Here is a 21,721-nt window from a genome sequence, read left to right on the forward strand (position 1 = left end):
ACGTCAGCACGCACGCCATTGCGTGCGTGTGCTACGCCAGCGAGAGGCAGCGAGAGGGAGGGGGGCGAAAAAAAAGCGCCGCCGCTGCTGCCGTCGCCGCCGCCCCCCCTCACCCGGCCGCCCCGCGTGGAGCTCAGCACGTGCACCCGCCGCCCCTCCGTCATCGTCCCCGGCGCGGGGTCCCGTGCTGGTTCTTTTGTGGAGGGGGAAATGCCTCGGGTCTATATCGGGCGCCTTAGCTACCAGGCCCGGGAGCGGGACGTGGAGCGCTTCTTTAAGGGCTACGGGAAAATCCTCGAAGTGGATCTCAAGAACGGGTGAGGCGTGCCGGCGGCTTTTCTCTTCACTCCATTCGCCCGGCGCCGGACGGGCCTCCCTGGGCCTAGCTCGGCCCGGGCTTTCATCCCGCGTTTCCTCCTGTCAGCGCGGCCTGGCCCCACAGCGCATGCGCGCCCTTTCTCTGTCCTTTCCCGCGCGCGCCTCTCTGTCCTCCCCCTCCCCCCGACACTCCTGCGTTTCGCCGAGATCCGCATTGGGGAAGCCTTGAAGTTGCTCCTGGGCCGAGTTCGGCGGGAGGCTGCGCTTCTCCTGCGTTGTGGTCCGTGCGGTGCTGCTGGAGGGAAACGCGCGTACTCCTCTCCCGGTCGAGGCAGGCAAAGAAACCGCTTTAGAGGGGCCCACTCTCAACGTTCAGTTACGTTTCATTCCTTCCCTGGATTTCTAGCCCGCCTCTTCTCCAGGAGCAAAAACGCTCTCTTTTCCGTTCCCCCCCCCCGAACCCTGTAAGATAGGCTGGGTTGAGAGAGTTGACTGGCCCAAAGTCACCCAGTGAGTTTCAGTGGCTGAGGATGGATTTGAATCTGCATGTCTTCACTCCAGTACCTTAACGGGTTTTGGGGGGGGGGTGTCACTTTTTGACTCCTGTCTGGACTAGGCCCTGCAGTTTTCTTGGCTAGGTTTTTCAGAAGTGGTTTGCCATCTAGGGCTGAGAGAGAGGGACTGGCCCAAAGTCACCCAGCTGGCTTCATGCCAGGACTAGAACTTGTGGACTCCCGGTTTCTAGCCTAATGCCTTAACCATGGCACCAAACTGGCTCTCCCTTAACTGTTACACCTGCCCAAAGCTTGGATGTTATTGTTAGATTTTTATCCCGCCTTTTTTTATATAACTGAAAGTGGCAGACATACCTAATACTCTTGCCTCCTATTTTCCCCACAACAACAACCTTGTGAGATAGGTTGGACTGAGAGAGAGGGGCTGGCCCAAAGTCACCCGGCCGGCTTTCATGCCTGAGGGAGGCCTAGAACTCACAGTCTCCTGGTTTCTAGGCCAGCACTTTCACCACTACACCAAAGTGGCTCTCTTGCTCTCATCTAGTTTTTAAGTCTATCATAGGACAAAATGAAATGTCTTCTTTCCTGAAGGAAGAACTGGAAGTGGGTCCTGGATGAAGCCCTTTTCTTAATGAATAAGCAGTACTGGAAGCTGCAGTGTACTGTCTGGGTTCATGCATTGTGCTGTGCTTTGATTGACCATGGCTTATTGAATAACAGCCAGATCCACAACAATATGGTAAGCCACAAACTATGGTTTACAAACCACAGTGGTTCGATTCAGGCAACATGCTAACCCAAGACGAGGCAAGCCAGTTTTGATGTGGCATTTTGTACAATGGGTAAACAGCATCTTGCATGGACCATTAGTCTAATTTCAGTGTTAAGAAGGAGTCTTTCTTTGGCTTAGCTGGAGATGTTAGATGTTGAACCTGGGACTTTCCTTGTATAAGAACATCCTCTATGTCTAATCAGCGGCCATTCTAATAAATAAATGTGATATGGTGCTTGGCATTTTGGAGTGGGATAAGGAACATATTGGTTGCTTAGAAAATTTGTGCTATGCTGTCTTTTTTCTTACAATACAAATTAAATCTGATTTTAAAATGCTCTTTTAGCACTTGTAAAGCAGTGCAATCAAATGCATGTGTTTAAAAGCAAGCCCATTGCATTTTTACAGAATATACTGCCTCGTGAGAGGGCTTAAGCCTGAGTTTGAAGGGAGTAGGCTTCATTCCTTTCTCAGGAATTATTTCATGATAGAATTGTAGCACGATTTATAGAGCAGCCCTAGGTATATTTATCTGAAAATTAATGTTATTTAATTTATTCTGGTTTAGTTTATTCTCATGTAAATATGCATGAACATGTTTAAAAGTATTTCTGAAAAATTGAAATAAGTTTACAAAAATAATTATGTAGTTGAAATATTTGTCCTAAAAAGGAGGACTGTGAAATTGATACAGTAATAAAGGGTGGGGCAATGAGAAAAAGCAATCCATAGTCCCTTATAGCAGCCGGTTGATCCAGGAAATCTCCCACATTGGGATAAATGTTCTAGGATACATGAATTGTACATGACTAAGTCTTGCATGGATCTCTCTTGATTGAGCAGGTTCATTTTAGCACAAATTCTTCTAACAGCTGTCAAAAGATGAAAATGAGTCTCCTACCCCTGGTGCAAAGTGAAGGTTCTGGCATAGTGTTTCTTCAAAAGTTACCCACAGTAAATTTGAATATAAATTGAAAGTGTCTGCATGCAACAGAGTTTTTAGGAATTTTGGTTTACCCATAAATGAGTGGTATGTTAGTGTACATTGCTCAGTGGCTCTTTTTTGGTACTTCCTGATAAGGTGTAACTAATATAGATGGCTGTACAGGTAGTCTTCACTTACCAACCACAATTGGGATTGGCAACTCCATTGTTAAGTGGCACAGTCGTTAAGTGAAATGTCACTTGACCACGCTGACTTAAGGGATCGGTTCTGGCTGCACTTGTTAACCGAATCACCATGGGTTGTTAAGTATGACATCATGTGACTGCAACTTGTGACATCCTGCCAGCTTCCTCACTGACTTTCCTTGTCAGAAGCCAGGTGTGAAGGTAGCAAATGGCAATCTTAGGACGCTGTGACCATTGTAAATGTGCACTGGTTGCCAAGCGCCCAAACCGCAATCACGTGACAGTGGGGTTGCTGTGACAGCTGCAACTTTGAGGACAAGTCTCCTTTTTCAGTACTGAAGTAACTTCAAATGGCTGCTGAACAAGTGATCAGTAAGCAAGGACTACCTGCATTAGTTATTTCTTATCAGGTGTAAAGTAAAACTTCAATTGTAAGGGCCCCTATTAATAGTCTTTAACTGCAAGCATCAAAATTTATCTCTGTCATTACATTTGTGTTGTCATTATACAAATGATACAAATTATGTATTATGCTTCAATTCATATCATTTGCATAATGTCATTACAGACATGATGCAGGCTGATGCAAATTTCCACTTCAGATTTAACAGATGTTTGGTTATAGTAGTATGTTAAATTAAGGTTTTACTCTATAAATAAACTAGAAACAAGCAAAAGTTCTTGCTTAGCACTTAACAATAAACTAATGGTAATGCCATCTGGGTTTATCAGTGTCATCCATTAATAAAAGGAGCCAGATAGGATCAGTTGCTGGTATTCAACCATGCATCATTATGCGCCATATTTCTCCTCATTTTCCTATTTGAACAATCTTTAAAATTTCGGCTTAGAGTTGTGTGCAAATAATACTGCAGTTTACTGTAGAAAATTGTTATGCTGAAAGAGATTTTGCACAGTGCATGGTAAATTGTGCATCTGGAAAAAGAAATTATAAATAATGTTTCACAAAGCATCATGGTAATAGGACAGGTTTCTAGTAATGCAGAAGTGCCTATAGCTATAGTTCAGCTAATAGGAAACATGATAGAGAATAATATGAATGTATGAACTCTTGAGAAATATATCTATGGAGGCTTTCCCAGTTGACCATCTGGAAGAATTTTTTTTTTCTTTCCTTAACGTATTAGATCAATAATATTCCTTCAACATATTAGATCAACTTGTTCATTAAAATTCAAGGAAGATAGGCCTATGGTTAACTATTAGTCTCTTGTTAAATTGAACTCATATGTTGAAGAATATAGTTAGCCAGAAAGTTAATGTAACATTTAGTAGCTGAAAAATTAAGTGATTTTGCTTGCTAAGAATGATGGTCCATAATTCATCCATTCTGATTCTCTAAGCAAAAAGCAAACAATGAGTTGTGATTTAAGAGTTTATTAAATAAAACTTCACAAATAAAAGATTGTTTGTGACTTCAGGGCAGTAGAAGCTTGCTGTCCTGCTGCATTAGTCTATCATTCAAAATTCCAACTGTTGGACGACTTACAGTATCTCCTAGGCTTCTATCAGATATTGGTGGTTCAGACCACTGGTGCCTTTTAACAATTCAAACTTCAGGAGACAAATGTCATCAGAATCTGTCTCTAGCACAAGAAGGAATGGATTGCAACTAGAAAAATATAATTTCTGTAGTTTGAAAGTTTGAAAAAACATTTTTCTCCATTTGGAGGAAAATTGAAGTACATGCAATTTTTTGTATCAACCCAAATATTTGTTTTACTGCTTTAAACACATTAATTATTTTAGCTAGCATGTACAGTTGTACTATCTGGTTTATTTGTAAAGTTTGTAGAATAGCAACTCATTTTTCAGAGGCCTTTATGGAAAAACCATCTCAAGATAACTCACAGGAAAGAATCCTGTACATATATTTACTTGGATGATATATTTACTTGGATGTCTGTCTAGCGAAGCTAACTTCCAGTTAAACATGTATAAGACTGCAGACCCAAAGAATAAATGCTTTATCTTTTTGCAACCAAAATTACAGCTATATCTAATTCTAGAGAATGCTACAAACTGTTTCACCATATGCCACTCAAGCATATGTGTCTAATAAAAAAACTCTTGTACTATTATGGTATTAAAGACTAGGGGCGTATCTGGATATTGTGAAATCTTCTAGAGTTGAAGTAAATAGTGATGAATTATTAATGCCAAAGGTTTCCTTCCATAAAACATTCCTAATATATTTCTAATGGGCAAATTATAAATTTGGAAAACATTTCATTCATTTCAAAAGAGATTATGTTTCATAGTAAGACTTTTTTTAGTATTCCCCTAATTTTCTGTTTCTGCTTTAGGGGAAAAAGAAAAAAGTACCTAGCAAAATATGGAAAGCATAACCTTTTTTTCTGAAATTGCCTCAGCTTGCTCCTTTTGCTCCTTCCTTCCTTCCCTCATACAGGCAAACAGCAGCTCACTTTAGTCAGCCGTGATAAATAAGAATTTCTTACTTATCAGGTAGTCAGGTAAGAATTTCTATCTAGAAGCTGTCCACAACAGCCCAAACAGCATCCTTTCTTTTTGTTCTTTGGTGACTGCTAGCCTTCAAGCAATGGCAATTACCTAAAGTGGCTCCTAATTGAGGGGAAATGCAAGAAGATACTTTACAGAATTTCCATATTATCCATCTGTATCAGAAAATTTCAAAAGAGCCAGATTGGGTTCTTAGAAGTTACAGTACCAGCCTCCTAGCTGTGTTATGTTGCATATTCTACTTGCTGTTTATAATGTACTTTAAATAATTGATAATTTTTAAAAAAAAGTTGTAAAAGCCTTAATGCCAGAGAGCAATTTGTTTCTTTGTGATTTCTTAAGCTATTAGTACATGCTGCCATAATGCACTTTTTGCTTTGTACATTTTTTTATAGTTATGTTGAGCTCTTCCTGTAAAGAAAAGCCTTTGTTGCCACCATCAGGTTACTTCATTTTTGTTTAGAGGAAGATGCTTTCTGAAATAAGTAGCTCCCACATTCCCTAACTTGTCAAGATAGTTCCTACTGCCAATGGAATTGCTGGGGTAATTGGTGACATATTTGATTCTGGAGTACCCTTTTCTCTTCTTAGGTATGGCTTTGTTGAGTTTGATGATGTACGTGATGCAGACGATGCTGTTTATGAACTAAATGGCAAAGATCTTTGTGGGGAGCGTGTAATTGTTGAGCATGCTCGGGGCCCTCGCCGTGACAGCAGTTATGGTTCTGGACGCAGTAAGCACTACATACCGTTGTATCAGTGACTTTTCTTTCTGTTTAAAATAGAACATTTTAAAAACTGTAATTTTTTTAAAAATGTAAAATTTGACTACTGTAGTTTCTGTTAAAGTAATATTATCTAGTTGTTAATTTGTATTCAACTTTTGTTAATGTAATTAACTAAATGAGATTTAATTTTCATTATTTTACTTTTGTAAATATATAAATGGTTTATTTGTAATGTGATTGTTTAACATAGATTTAACAAAGACCTCAATGTTTCAATTAAGAGTCCTTTGAGGCTAAGATGACTGCCTGTTCCATTTGCTGACCCTGGGTTGCCTTTCCATGAGTGGCTCTTTGACCTTTGTGGCCCTTGGCTGACCAAAAAAGGAAGCCATGTGACGACCGCAACCTTTTCCCATTAGACCTGGGTGGTGAGGACCCCAAGGGTTAGAGACAGATGTGATTAATCTGAAATAGGTGCCTGAAAACCATTATTCATGTCAGATATTCAGAAAACTTTAAACCAATGTAAGTAACATTAGTAACTGACTATAGTGAGTTGGTTATTTTGTTTTCAAAAATGTTATTTTTAAAAAAGCTTAACTGTAGATGCATGTTCAATATTAATAGTTAATGTAAAATATACAATCTTATTGTGTGATAATATTCTAGACTTGTACATAGATATCTGGCTGGCTCTATTAGTATAACTTTTAAAGCAAGGAGAATGTAGTTTATGCTTTGGGTGGGGGAGGGAAATTGTTAAATTTTGGGTAGACTAGTTCTTATATTGTTTGTGGGGGGTGGGGGGATGTAGGTTTATTTCCTGACTCCCCTATATTAGCTAAAGTACTGCATCTGCTTATCGCCTCTAAAGGTGGATATGGTTATAGAAGAAGTGGAAGGGATAAGTATGGGCCTCCGACCCGTACTGAATACAGATTGATCGTTGAAAATCTGTCAAGCCGTTGCAGTTGGCAGGATTTGAAGGTAAGTGGTCTCTGGGCTTCTGCCAGTTATGATTTAGTGATAAATAGTGAGAATGTAAATTGAAGCCTTAATTCTTGCTGTATGGTCCATACCAAAGGAAATAGGCACTTATTTCCCATGGACATTCTTTCTAGAATAGTTTTATTTGAAATCCTAGTGCAGTGTACTAAGCACAGTGATGAGCTTCTTGAGCATGAAGCATTCACTGTCTGTGCTCTTTTTATTACCTATATCAACATTATGTATATTAGCATTACACTCTTAAGTACAGAGAAAGTGCTTCCAAATGAATAAAGGTCTACACCAAATCTCATGCATGACCTTGATCTTTTAGAAGCTATTCATAAGATTAAAGTATGTATGTATGAGAGCAAGTGCCTCTTTTGTGCACTTGCTGCAGTGGCTTGCTCTTCTGTTTAAGATTGGATCACTGTTGAGTATCCTGCTAATGGTACATTTGAATTGCCTAACCTACTTGTCATGGTTACACACAGGCCCCTGGGATAGTTCTTTATCTCTAGGAACTCAAACTGTTCTCAGGTACTCTTCTAGAGTAGATTGATGCTTTTATTACAGCTGAGTAGTCCTCAGACAAAGATCAGATTCTACATAGTCTAAAAATCTGCTTTGTGTGTGTGTGTCTCCCCAAGTTATAAAACCTGAGGATTTTTTGGATTGCTTACAACGCATTTCTCTTGCAGGGCTGTTGATTACACCTTTACTGTAATGGTACACCTAATGGTCTTGTTAGTCCCAGGGCTCTTGTTTCCCACTTTGCCAACTCCAGCCTTCCTAACTACCTCACTTTTTTAATCTCCCCCCCCCAATCTATTGATTTCTTGTCCTGTCCCATCTCCTTTTAAGATTCTGCAAAAATGATGACCTGAAAGGCAAGTGTGCCGATATTTTAGGTAAAATAAGCAATTATCCATGGCACCTAGAAGTTGATGTTGAGATAGACAGACAGACATATGAGGAATCTTGATCAATAAATTGGTAAAGTTGTTTTAGACATACAGATCCTGCATTGCACGTGAGTACATGCTCAGGTGTGCATGTATATATGTGTGCATCTCATTTTTTCATTTGTAGCCTCTAACAAAATCTAGTCAGACAATATTGGAATTAAAGACAAAGGTATTGAAACCCTGTATCTGTTCTTAGGATTACATGCGTCAGGCAGGTGAAGTGACATATGCTGACGCACACAAGGGGAGAAAAAATGAAGGTGTGATTGAATTCAAATCTTATTCAGACATGAAAAGAGCCCTTGAAAAGCTGGATGGGACAGAAGTAAATGGTAGAAAGATAAGATTAGTGGAAGACAGGCCTGGGTCCAGGCGCCGCCGCTCTTATTCCAGAAGTCGCACTCATTCAAGGTAAGTTTGTTCATAGTATCTTGTTTACTAGGGCAATAGTTCAGTATAGTTAATGAAAAATAACATGATATTCCCTTGCAGGAAAAGCAATGGAGTGTTAAAAGAACTGAAATTGTCTTAATGAGTTGTGCTGGTGATACAGAAATAGAGGTGTGGTTCAGGAATAATGCCAAGTTATGGCTCGGTGTTATACCACTGAGCAATCAGGAGAGTCATGTTTGCACACATCTCCAGTTTCCATTGAGGCAAACTGTAGCCATTTCATTTGAGAGAGCAAATAAATCACCTGTCTGAGGAAAGGGCTGTGTGATCCTCTCCCAGAGGGGTTGCTGTGAAGCCGTGCTAGAGAGGACTTGAGCAGATAATGGAGTTTAGGATGGGGAAGTTGTATTAATTGAGGATCTGTACATAAAAGCTGGACTCTGATGAGACTGTGAACAATTGTGTTTTAAAGCCACCTCTTATTATATAAAGTTTGAAAATGTTGATAAATGTTACTTTTTCTTTAGAATATCAGTATTCTGTACAGGTATGGTATATTATAATCTTGCAAGCTAGAATCAGAAGCCAGGGTGCAACTTGAAAATTGCTATATCTCATTGACAGAACATATACTTAGGTTATAAAATGTCTCAAACTCAATGCCTGGCATTTTTAGATAGAGTTTTGAAAAACAGCCTACCCAAAGTCTGGAAAGATTGCCAATTATTGCAGAGAATAATGAGTAGGCTGGTCAATGACTTGAATTCTGTTCAAGGGTTACCTTCACATGTTCAGTCCAACACTGAGCAGTTCTTAATTCCATAGCATATCAGTTGGAACCCTTATAGTGGAGGGTTCCACGTCATGCAGAAATATTTGTATGTATGCTGTAAGCGTGGAAACTGTCTATTTATGTATGTCATCACTGCAACAAGATGACAGGCTGCTCATCACTCTTTGCATATTGGATAGAACATGCAAAGGTAGTGCCTGAACAAGGATTTAGTATAAAACAACTTCCTACATCCACATTCACAGCTTCCACAGGTCAAAAGGACTTTAGGTTTTTCTTCAAATTACGAAAAAGGCATACTTTTTTTGCAGGAGGAAAATGCACAAGTGAGCAAGTTCACATTTTCTAGGCCTCATGTTTTGCTACATCTTAACAAGCCTGGAAACATGGACATTTTTTCTGTTCTAGGACAGAATGGTTTTAGTGGAAGATTAGTTATGCATTCTGTCTAACCATGGACTATTTAAAACTTGGATACATAAATGTGTAATATAAATGGGTAGAATCCATAAATGGGAAGAATCTGTCTCAGTGGGATTTTGAATATAAATTTTATTACTTTTTCTGCAATATTCTAAATAAATAGTAACCTGCCTATTGCCTTGATTTGCTTAAAATTGTTAATCTAGTGTTGCTGCAATAGGATAGATCATTTGCTTGGATTGTATAGCTATTTGGACTTGGGCTTCTCTTCCCATAATCCACTAGTAGATACCTTGGTAAGGCCAGAAATCAGTGCTAACCCTTTGTACTTACTGTTAGTGCTAATCATTAATGGGCTATCTACATGCATTTCTCCACCAAAGCTTTTATGTTGTGGTATCCTACTTGTTATTGGCCTGTCAAGAAGATTGGGGGGGTATTGCCTGATGAACTTGTTCTTCTAGAAACTTTGGCAATTGAAGGGTCTTCTTTAAAAAAGTTTGAGAACCCTTGGCCTATTTTCCACAGTATCAGCATAGCACAAAATGCACAACTGTTTCTTAATGATAAAAAAGCAAATAAAATAACACATTTAATCTTTCTCTGCCAATGTAAAGTTGTTGGAAAAGCCTTGTGTCTCTGTAGTATGAATTGTCATAACAAAATTATTGAACAGCTTCCTTCCTCCTTTCTTTTCTTACTCCAGTGATCCCTCTGACCACAGCTGCATTCTCTTTATTTCATCTATTTGCATCTAAGTCAAAGCCGGCTTTTGTTTTTCTCTGGCACTTAATGAGACTAATCTTTTTTTCACTGACATTAGAAGACTTTATGTAACCCCATTTGCAAAAACCTGTTAGATGTCTTAGCAATATATACCCAGAACTATGCTGCCTCAGAAATGTTCTAGGGAGGTAGCACCTGCTGTTGTATTTTTTTGTGCAGTTTGAAAGGGAATTTCTATGCCATGCTCAACTGATTTTCCTGAATACCCATAGAGACTCATAACTGTGATGTGATTGTTTTATCTCCAGGTCTCGCTCTCGAAGCAGACACTCTCGTAAAAGCAGGAGTCGTAGTGGCAGTAGTAAAAGCAGCCATTCAAAGAGCAGATCACGATCCAGGTACAGTAAAGGAAATTTTAATTAATAGCGGACGTAATTTAGGCTTATGTTCCAGTAATATACATTCTAAAAAAGTTGGTGGTATTGTAATAATTACTGTTCAGGAATAGTCACTGATTGTCTTATATGATGAGGTGCAGGGGATTATTAAGCATTTAGAATATCATATTTGAATTGTGAAAATAAAAATGTTATTTAAGCAGCCAGTGCTTATAATCTGGTATTTGAGCTATCCAAAGACATCTGCTGAATTGCAAGGCGAAGGTTTAGTGCTACCAAATAATTGAATACCTGCAAAACTTTCTACATTTTGTTTTCTTTTTGATTACTAGGTCTGGATCTCATTCCAGAAGCAAGAGTCGCAGTCGAAGCAAAAGTCATAGCAGAGGCCAAAAGGAAAAAAGCAGGAGTCCAAGTAAAGATGATAAAAGCAGGAGCCGCAGTAGAAGCGCTGAGAAATCTCACAGTAAAAGTAAAGACAAGCCACAGGATATAGTTCAAAATGATGGTGACCACCAAGCAAAGAGCAGAAGTCCCAGCAAGGAAAAGAGTAAGAGTAAAAGCAGGAGTAGGAGTGGCAGTAAAGAGAGGGCAGAAAGGGAGGAGAGGGGAAGCGCAAGGGGCAGTAGGAGTAAAGAGAGAGAAAAGAGTGTCAGCAAGGCGAGGAGCAGGAGTAAAGAGAGGAGCAGGAGTAGAAGCCGTAGCAAGAGCAAAGACAAAAGGAAAGGTAGGAAGAGGAGCAGGGAGGCCAGCAGGAGCAGGAGCAGGAGTCACAGCAGAAATGAGAGAAACAAGAGAAGGAATAAACGTGACAGCAAGTCTAGTAGCAAGAAGAAAAAGAGAGAAGATCAAGAGCGGTCCAGGTCTAGGTCTAGGTCTCGATCTCAATCTCAATCCAAGGAAAAAGAGCGTATAAAAGCAGAACCTGACACAAAAGAAGCCAAAGGCGAGGGTGAGGAAATGGACACCAGTTGTAAATCTCGATCAAGATCAAATTCCAAGTCTAAACAAAATGTCAAATCAGAATCTCGCTCCAGATCCAAATCAGTTTCAAAAACAAGATCCCAATCAAAGTCTAGATCGAGATCTGCTTCTAGATCACATTCTCGATCTAGATCACGATCTCGTTCCAGATCCTAAACGTGCTGCGACCACATTAGAGCTCTATGAGAAGTCTTTTGTACATGTTTGGTAGTTGTAGCACAAGTGATTGGAGTAGAACACATGTCACTGCTGTACATTTTTAATACCCCCCAATGGTGTGTATGTAAGTGTTCAATCCAGTGCTCCCTCTCTGTTGGACATTCTGGTACTAGAGATTGAGAGCTTTACCCAGATACCGTGCATCATCCTAGATTTCCAGAACAGCCATAGAGAATGAGCACTGCATTTTGATGGGCTACTAAGATTGGAATGATGACTCCTAGGTAGGTATGGTAATTTCAACAATTTGCCCTTAAATTGATGCCCTTTGATGTATGCCATTTAGTGAAAAGTGCAAAGTCTTAAATTTCATAATACTTTTTTGTTTCATATTTTGGACTTGCAGAGTTTGTGAATAGCACAGTCAGGAAAATAGATACCTACAGTAAACTATAGGAAGGGAAGAAACAAAAGTAGAGCTCCACATTCTGGTATTGTGACAATATCCTTGTTTTATATTTTTTATTTTTCCCCATCTTGCAAAGTACAGTGACCCCTGTTTCCATTAAATTTGAATAAAGACTATTTTTGCTTGACCAGATGTTGTAATGCTTTTAGGTTATGCTGCTTTGTCCCCTAAAGAAATGTACAGGTGTTTCAAGTCAATCATGGAGCCCATTGTAGGCAGAATTTGCAGCAAATATTTCTGACATTAGTTGTTTAACAAAAAGTAACAACAACTGTCTTTTTCCTTCCCAAATTATTCAGCTATTTCAGAGGAGGGGAAAATATGAAAAGGGATTTGTGAGAGAAACAATTTGTGCAGTAGTTCCAGTTCTGATAAAGTCTCCTTCAAATCACGTTCAGCTTACAGTTATGGATGTGCCCATCTAATTTTCTTCACAGCAGTATGGAAGTAGTTTGCCATTGTCTTTTACACAGTTTTTTTCCCCCCCTAATTACAACCCTGGGACTCCAAATACTAACCAGCTTCATTTCTATGTAGCTTTTGCAGCCAGTCGTGATACTGGTTCAGAGTCCTGGTCAGAACTTGTTCTCAGAGGCATCCCATTTCTTAATTCAGTACAGGTAGTCATTTAGTGACCCCAATCGAGACTGGCAATTTGGTTGTTAAGCAAAGTGGTCACTAAGTGAAACCACAACTGTTTATGTCCTTACTTCAGCTTTCCTTTGCTTTACAGACCTGCAAAGGTCGTAAATGTGGGCATTGGCCACAAAGTTACTTTTTCATCACTGTTGTAACTGCAAATGGTTGCTGTCCAAGGCAGTCACTAAACAAGGATTATCTGTATTCACTTTTCTGAACATAGTTCAAATTTTAAAGAAAAGCAAAAGCACTCCAGTTAAATCTGGTCTGCCTATTTCTGTGATAATCAAATAGTGATAGACTTCAAGCACAACTAGGTTTCTCCATAAGTGGAATATAGACATACTTGGACAAATGGTTATTGTAACTTATATATCTGGGAAGGAATTGCTGTTATACACAGACTCCTGCAGGTGTTCAAAACTTACACTGCAGTAGGAGCAAATGGAATATTCAGAGAAACAGAGTTCCAACTGATATATCATCTTGGGAATTATATATCAAGTAGTCCTGGATTGACCAAAGATTGGCTACAGGATCAATAGTCATCAACACTCGATGGCATTGTCAACAATGTTACAATATTACCTTCATACCCAAAAGGACAACACAACTAAAGTGTAAAGAAAAAAAAATATTTTTGGTGCCTTCAAGTCAGTCTTGACTCTTGGTGACTGCCTGGACAAGTTCCTGCAGTTTTCTTGGCAAGATTTCAGAAGTGGTTTGCCATTGTCTCCTTCCTAGGGCTGAGAGAGGGACTGGCCCAAGGTCACCCAGCTGGCTTTGTGTCTAAGGTGGAAGTAGAACTAACAGTCTACCAGTTTCTAGTCTGATGCCTTAACCACTACACCAAACTGGCTCTCTGGTGCAAACTTAGAACAGTCCAATATAATCCCAACAAGGGGAAGACTGGAAAGAACAGAAAACATACTGAAACTTTCCTAATAGGTTGTAATGATGGACCCTGAAAAGCCTTTCTAGAAATGTATGAAGCTATTGCAAAACAGGAGCTCACTCTTTATTCTTTCAATCAAAATTCCAAACACCTTCCCAGGCCTGTATAAGAAATGAATCCCTCTACTGTTTTTTGCATTCACCTTTACTATATTTTCCTTTGTAAAGAAAACAATAATAGCATTCTTCCAATTGTTGGGCACAAACTCAGTTTGCACACACATTAAGGCTGCATGGCATAGTTATTCCATAAGTAAATCACAGCCATATTTTAACATTTCTCCAGTTACACCATTTTCACATGCAGCCTTACAATTTTCAATATTCTCATAACCTGATGGGCCCCTAAATATTAACCTCCACTAATCAAGGCTTTCACATAATGTTTTTAATAGGACAGTAAGATGTAGACTAGGTCACTAGCCTTAGTTGCACCCAGGCCACATACAGCATTCCCTGCTAATAATAAAAATAGTACTGATCAATTTGGGCATATTTCAGGCAGTATGGCACAAGTACAGCCACCTCCCAATTTTACCCAAAGCATGCTCATGTTGTTCTATGCAAGCTAGAATCTTTAGAGACTACTTTGCAACCCAAAAGACACTTGCCTGCACCCCACCAACCAAGAAGATTATGCAATGTGCAGGCACACTCAGGATGTTGTATGTTATCTGAATCAGTATGTTGTTTTGAAAACCTTGGGATTTCATGACTCAACCAGGAACAATACATAGAATGGCCTTTCTCAATCTGTTTAGAAAAAGCTGGCATACAAAGAAATAAAACAAGATAAAATAACTCAGCACAGCAGAGCAAAGGAAGAATTTCATGAATTGTTGCAAGAAACATTGGATAGGTAGACGAACATCTGAGGATAGAATTAACGATAGAAAATGAAAAATGAAAGTGGATGTTGAATGTTAGTGTCTCATAGTGCTGTGTGAGAGGCTGTGTTCATTCAGACTGACTTTTTTTAAAAAAATTAAATGACCTAAGCTTTGATAGAAGCATCATAAAATGGGTGCTTTCATGTTTATCTGCCAACCCCCAAGATTTGTGCCCTTCATATCAATGAAAATTTTCATCTGTTTAAAAAAAAAAAAGTAGAGAGCATGGAAAAAGGACACACTTCTGAAAAACCTGCTTATGCGCCCTAGTGAAATGTATTTAAGGTTGATAACCTTCCTAGCAGTCAGGCTGTTGCTTTCTGTTTAAAAAGTCTGCCTAGGTGCTGTTTTTTTAAAGGAATAAACACATCCCAAATCTATTTTCCTTTTCTTTGCTAATTTGCTAATTAAACTATACAAACACCTAACTGCTCTCCAACAGCCTTGAGCCTCCAGCAACTGTTATCTTCAGTTCCATAAGTTGCATGTAACTTCATTCTGTTCTGGCAGTGTACTGAAATTACTTAGAAAGGAAAATAATCCCTTTGTTACTTAAAGCTTTCCATTAGCAAGCTTAATCCTGGCCATGCAAATCCACGTTTCATTGTTTTACCTATTGAGAGGTTTTTTTTCCTCATGGTTCATTCATTCTCTAGGATTTCCCATCACCTTGCATGATGCCTGAGTTCATATGATGTTTCCCTCCTTAGCTATACATTCTAAGGGTATACAGTATATGACGTTGGGACATACAGTATAGCCATGAAAAGATCTCTGCATTCTTCCATCAGATAATCTATTGGCCTCTTTTCCAAGGCTGCTTCCAGATGGACTTCCTAAGGGGATCAGGAAGAAGCAAAAAGCACGTCCCCCAATTATGTTAGAAACTTTAAGCTACATCTTTACTAATTAGCAATTGGCCACGGTGGCTAAGGATTGTGAGAGTTGAAGTCAATCACTTCTGAAGGGCAACCCTTGGGAAAGCTTAGCGGGTTACTATTTGTTGAATTTCTATCTCATCTTTTCTCTGAGAATTAAAGGTGGCTTATATCAGGTCTCCCTAATTTTCATTCCACTACAACCCTGGGAGATACATTGGGCTAAGAAAGTGGGAGGAGGGGGGATATTGAGTTTCCCTAGACTAGGACTAACGCCTGAATCAGTACACTACGCTGGGTTTTCCTCTTATCTGTTTTCAGCAGACCTCAGTGGAATAACAAAAAAAGCTGTAGATCTAAGGGAAAGTTGGTCTCTCCAATGCGTCCAAGAGAGAAAAAACATGGAAGACATTTACATTTGCCTGTTTATATATGCCAAATCTTGAGCCTATAAACAATCTGTGATAAGGATTTAATAGCTTCTGTGAAGACAGATGCAAAGTACGAACCTTATCTCTTAGCTTCAAAAATCCTTCTTTGAAAAAACATTGTTTGGGAAAATATTTTCGTAATTCAGGAAGGAACAACAAGGCTACAGCTAAACGTTGAAAGAATTATTTTCCCCTCCCTTTGGCAAAGTAAATCTGGAAGAAGAGAGGGGAAAATAATATTTTGCTCATATATCCACCTAGTGGTAACTAACCAACATTTTAAAAACTACATACATGTGTATTTTGTGCATCTTGAACATTCAAAAGCCCCAAGATTGCTTCCAATGGTCTAAAAATGAAAAAAAAATCTGATAATCCCATGTAATAGGGTTAAGATTCTACCTTTGCTACCATTTTCATTCAGGAGCAAGGCAACTCATTTGAGAAAATATCTTCAGTAATTCCACACAAATGTAAAATTTGGGTCTGGAGTTATTTTTACATTAGTGGAACATACAAGTGCAGAAGTTCAACTTATTCAGCTTTAAAGTTCCAGTAACAATAAGTAAAGACAATACCTTGTTCAGAAATCTATAATCCAATTATTCGGGAGTAGTTTAAGTCCAATAAACCTCACCAGGCTGTTAACAAATCTGGCATGGGTCTCAATGTAGCTCCAAGGTAAGTAAATGCAAAAATGTTCTTTCAGAGTATTTTGAGTCTCCTGAATTCCAGTGAAAAAATGGAAATGTCCCTTCAATTTTGAGAGTTTTTTCCCCCTCTCTCTCACCACCAATGAAGCCCTGAAGAGCGAACATAGTCTTTCACACTGCTCCCAGTTCTATAAGGCAAGGTTGTAATATTTGGAGACATAATGGTATAATCAATAAACAGTATATGATTAAAAAATGCTAATAACATTTCAGGTTCATTATTTAATGCTGTATCCTCTTCCAACAGTCTAGCCACAATTTTTCCCGCCAAATATTTTATGGTCCCTTTGTGGCACAGTCTACAGAATACTTGCAATATTAGGACAAGAAAAAAATATTCTGCATCAGTACAGTACAAATGTTCTGTTTAGACAGCAGGTAAATATCAAGTCTTGGAGCTGAGCTTGACCTTTTGTGACTTCATGTGGTTTTCCTGGCAATAGTACAAGAGCAATGCACCATTGCTTTCTTCCAAGATGTTTTTCTATTTCCCAGTCTAGCCTACAGCCCTGAAATTTCCTGATTGTCTCCCATCCATGTGATAAACAGGTCCAACTGTGCTTAGTTTTTTTAAGATCAGCCAAGGTCAGTCAGTTGCTGTCACCTAACAGGTTTTTAGCACTGGACTACTAGATTAAAAGGCAGATGTCTGAATATCATTAATAGTGATAAGATGGCTTTACATCACTAGATACACATTACAGTTTATACACATTAAGTACAACTAGTCATTAAAGTGCCATTCAGGTTTATTCCGGAAAAGATCTAGAATAAACTACCTTGGACAAAATAACTGTATCTTCCTGCCCGCCCCCTCCCCAAAATCACATATTTACATTTCTCAACTTGTTAACATAAATGACTTGCCAGCATCTCTAGTAAAGTATTGTCTTTCATGGCCAGAACTAGATTTACAATCTACAGTTGGATGTAAGACAAACTAGTTTCCAGTGAATCCAGCAGGACTTTTCTAAATATGGCCAAGCCTAGATCCAACCTGTTGAGAATATATTTAAATACATAAATGTGTAATGCATTTATTTATTTAAATGTATGTACATGGGGAAGGAGATTTAACTGTATAAATATGTGTCTAACAATTTGCAGAATCAGGATCTTATGTTCAAATCAGACATGCAAATTAGGCAAAAGATGTACTTGTTTTCTGTGAATGTTAATAGCTGTTTCAAAAGCATCTGACTCTGGCAATCAAGGCTATTTTTTATGTACTTCAGTTGAACCGTTTAATTTCTCACTTACTCCTTTCTGTCAATTCCATTTCCTTTAAATTGCCACAGCTTCATATCTGCCCAGGGTTTTATTTTTCTCTGTTAAAACTCAGAGGTTTAGAGATGGGGTAGGACAGCATTTAAGTGACGGGGGAATGTTGTTGTTTTAACTGGGGAATAAAGCATTCCCAATTATGGAGGTAAACATTTTGAACTAATAGAAAAAGAGCAAAAATACGTTTTAAAAGTAGTAAGGCCATCTTGACAAAGTTAGATTTCCCAAGCAATAAAACGACATGCAAAAGAGAATATGCTTTCAAGAGAAATGGATCTGAATCTTTCACTGTCACCCAAAACAATTGGCCCATAATCAGATGTTTTTGACTGGCATGACCCTCTCCAATAAATTATCACTTAATGCTGCGTGTGGTGACCAGGACAAATATATTGCCACTGTTACCACATGAATTAACATATTATTGTATTTATAGCTAGAGCTATGCAGTGCTTTGGATTTGAAGCAAAACATGTGGGGAAGCACCTTCACTTAGGATCACAGTGCAGCTGTGGGAGGGCAATTGCCCAATTATGGGAAAAGGAACGGCTGCTTTAAGAAGTTCCACTAAAAGCATGGGACATGTGCTAAGATGCCATTTAATTTGTAGAACTGGGGATTGCTTGTAGAATCTGGCAATAGATTCAGGAAAAACAAGAAATGCCCTCTTGAAATAGTGCTTAATTTAAGGAACTCCCGGATTCTTCCTAGAACTCCCTGGCATACATGGCTTTAAATAGAGGAGGAAGAACCTTTTCCTTGGGTGTTGGTTCACACAATATGTTAAGCCATAAGGTAGTTTGTTTATAGCTTAGCACAATATGTGAATTCAGCCACTGTGGTTTATAAGTCACGATTTATGGTTCAGTATTATGAATGAACCAGGCAGATACAGCACAGCACAGTGTTATTCCACAAAACACAATTGAAATAAATCATGGCTTAGCACACGTGAAGCCATCCAATGGAGAAATGGGACTTGGACCCACTCCTTTCAAATCATACTTGCACTCCATATCACCAAAGCACAGAAAATTGAGAAGCTCCCATTACACATCCCAAAATTACAGGCTTTAGGCATTCAGTTGGGGGTGGGGATGGGGATGGGGGTGGGGGTGGGGACACACAAAGGCAACTGCTCTGGCTATAAGAAAAAAAAATGTCCATGTTAAAGATGTATTGGGGGGACCTGCAGTAAGTTACAGGCTGCAAGACTTTGCAAAAAGGAAGGTGAACATTTTTAAAATCAACTGCTTCCACTCCCAAACCACCTGTGCTTTGCAGTTTGTCTTCCACCGTTATTGTACTGGCTACATAATTTGAATAAATAAATAAATTTGTTTTCTGTTTCAGGAATGGCTGTGAAAGATGAGAAGCATAGACAAAACAAACTAAACACCAGTTTATGAATTACAGGCATAAAAGCATTTTTTCAAACCTATGAGATGACACCCAAAATGTGTCACAGAATATTTTTACTTGTAATGAAAATGTTCAAGTGAGATTGAGGCCATGAAACCATCAGCCACCATAGCAATGCATTCTAAAAGGGTTTGATTAGAAGAAAGGTCCTTTGATTTGAAGACAGAAGGAGCTTCCTAAATGCAGAGAGGTCAACATTTAGCTTCATAGGGCTACCTGATCTGAGCTGCAGTGATACCACTGATATGTAGGAAACTCTCATTGCTGCTTTTCTAGGGGTTGACCAGAGTTTTGCAACCCAGTTTATTTATTGATTTAGTTCTGGAAGCCCTAGTTAAGCCATACATTATGTCAACTAGTGCCAAGTGTGATTTGTTCAATACCAAATCAAGATTAAGCAAACAATGTTCAAACCCAGTTAAAAATTTGCACCACCCTAATTTGGTCTAATAAATGTATCAACTCCCCACTATAATTCTTGGCTTCTTTTTTTTCTTTTCCAGAGGGCTAGCAGAAAACAACAACAACAAAATGAAAAACCCGTGGCATTATAAAAACTAGCCAGCTTATTATGACATAAGCATTTATAGGCTGCAAACCTGTAATAAACTTGTTAGTCTTTAAATTTCACTCTTGTATCCCACGTTATTTAATATTTACATTAAACTGTTAAGACATATCATCAAGGGATTTGGGGGTCTTGTGTGACATGCAGTGATATTTTTTTTTCATCTATTTCCAAAGAAACTAATAATGTTCTGAATCAGGAATAGGTTGGATGAGGAATATTAGCAATTTAATCAAGGGAAAACAGGTTAGCAAGATGATGGACTCATGGATGATTTTAATCGGTTCTGGATTTAGTTCTTAGGATGGACATGCTTCTGGATTAAGCTTTACACCCAGCTCAGTATCAACTCAGGTGATTGCAACTTGCTTTGTCCATCTTATACTGATGCAGCAACACACCCATTCCTGTTGGGGTCATTCTTGGCTACAGTGGCATGTGCCTTTGTCACATGCAGACTGAGTGACTACTGAGTGGCAAAAGGCTATTTTTTAAGTCTTCAGAAACCACATCCAGGATGTAGCAGCAAAAATGTTGGTGGATGCTTACAAGAGGACTACATATATAATCCCAATTCCGAAAAGGCTGCCTTAATTACAAGGTTCCAGGCACAATTAAATATTTTGGGGAAGGCCTTTAAAGATCTCAAGGACTTTGGTCAAAGATACCTTCGGACAATCTCCATCTCTATTAAGATTTTTTTGTAACTGTCTTTTAGACTTGTTTTTGTTCCCTGTTTGATTCAGATTTTATAGTGGTGGTGCTTGTTCCTAGCCATCTGGGGTTTACAGTACATCCATTGAGTCAAGAGTAGGATATGATTTCTTATTAAGTATAGCTAAGATAAAACAAATAAGGGCACCGTTAGCTGCTACACAAGTTTCTGCCAAAACAGCAGAGCAAAACAAAATCTACGGGTGGGAGTCAGAGACATAGCTTTTATTTGTCCAACCCTAGATGATATACACATTTTGCTTCCTCTGAAGGGAAGATAGCTGACCTTAACTATGGTGAAATCAAATAGCTTACAGCACTTAGAAAAGTTTCCAGAGATCCAAACTGCATTTATGTTCAGTATTTTATATCGCCAACTCCACGCAGTCTCACAATTGTCTGTTATTCTGACTTTTTACAAAAGCACTTCTTTTAATTTCTGTCCTTGTTGCAAGCATTGATTTGTCATGGTTTTATATTAAGACTGCTTTTTCATTGTTCTCCCACAAACTGCTTTGGGGTCCTTTGAGGGCAGGAGGTGTAGACATAGAAGGATGATGGTAGTGATGAGGAGGAGGAATCAATTATGTATGGGAAGTCCCTGGTGACAGTTGGATTTTTGCTGCAAGCAATATAGGAGCACAGCTCCTTTCCTTGAAGCACACAATTGATCAGCCTTTAATGTAATATTCATTACGTTTTTCGTCCGCTCGCACGCTCCCTGGACGGATTACCTCGAAGCCCAGGGCCCACCCTGCGCCTAACTCCCGTGTCGGAGCGCGGCGCTTTCCCCGCGCGCATCGCCACGACTGGCGCGCGAGGTGGGTCTTCTCCATCCCCAGCCGCGCCCGCCAAAAGCAGCGCCTCCACCCAGGGCCGGCCACGACGCGCATGCGCCCAAGCTCAGCTGTCGCGCGCCCCCTCCCCCCCCTTCCTCCTCTGGCCTCCTCATCTCTTCAGTT

The 21,721-nt window shown here is 39.3% G+C and overlaps 1 protein-coding gene across 2 annotated transcripts; it reads left to right on the plus strand.

Moving 5' to 3' along the window:
• On the plus strand, positions 1-12,393 carry SRSF4 (serine and arginine rich splicing factor 4). 2 transcript variants are annotated; one of them, XM_007427701.2, is made up of 6 exons: positions 1-317; positions 5,830-5,972; positions 6,841-6,953; positions 8,118-8,332; positions 10,565-10,654; positions 10,987-12,393. In XM_007427701.2, exons 1-6 carry the CDS (start codon positions 211-213, stop codon positions 11,792-11,794), a joined length of 1,476 nt encoding a protein of 491 aa, XP_007427763.1. In that variant the 5' UTR covers positions 1-210; the 3' UTR covers positions 11,795-12,393. The 2 variants fall into 2 exon arrangements, with proteins under 2 accessions (XP_007427763.1, XP_087996190.1); XM_088140064.1 differs by lacking the exons at positions 1-317; positions 5,830-5,972 and adding an exon at positions 6,013-6,491.
• The last annotated feature ends 9,328 nt before the right edge of the window (positions 12,394-21,721 follow it).

This window comes from Python bivittatus, unplaced genomic scaffold (assembly GCF_059951505.1).
Source record: "Python bivittatus isolate LINGU-HERP-01145 unplaced genomic scaffold, Pbiv_v1 ctg000310_np1212, whole genome shotgun sequence".
NCBI classification, from domain to species: Eukaryota; Metazoa; Chordata; class Lepidosauria; order Squamata; family Pythonidae; genus Python; species Python bivittatus.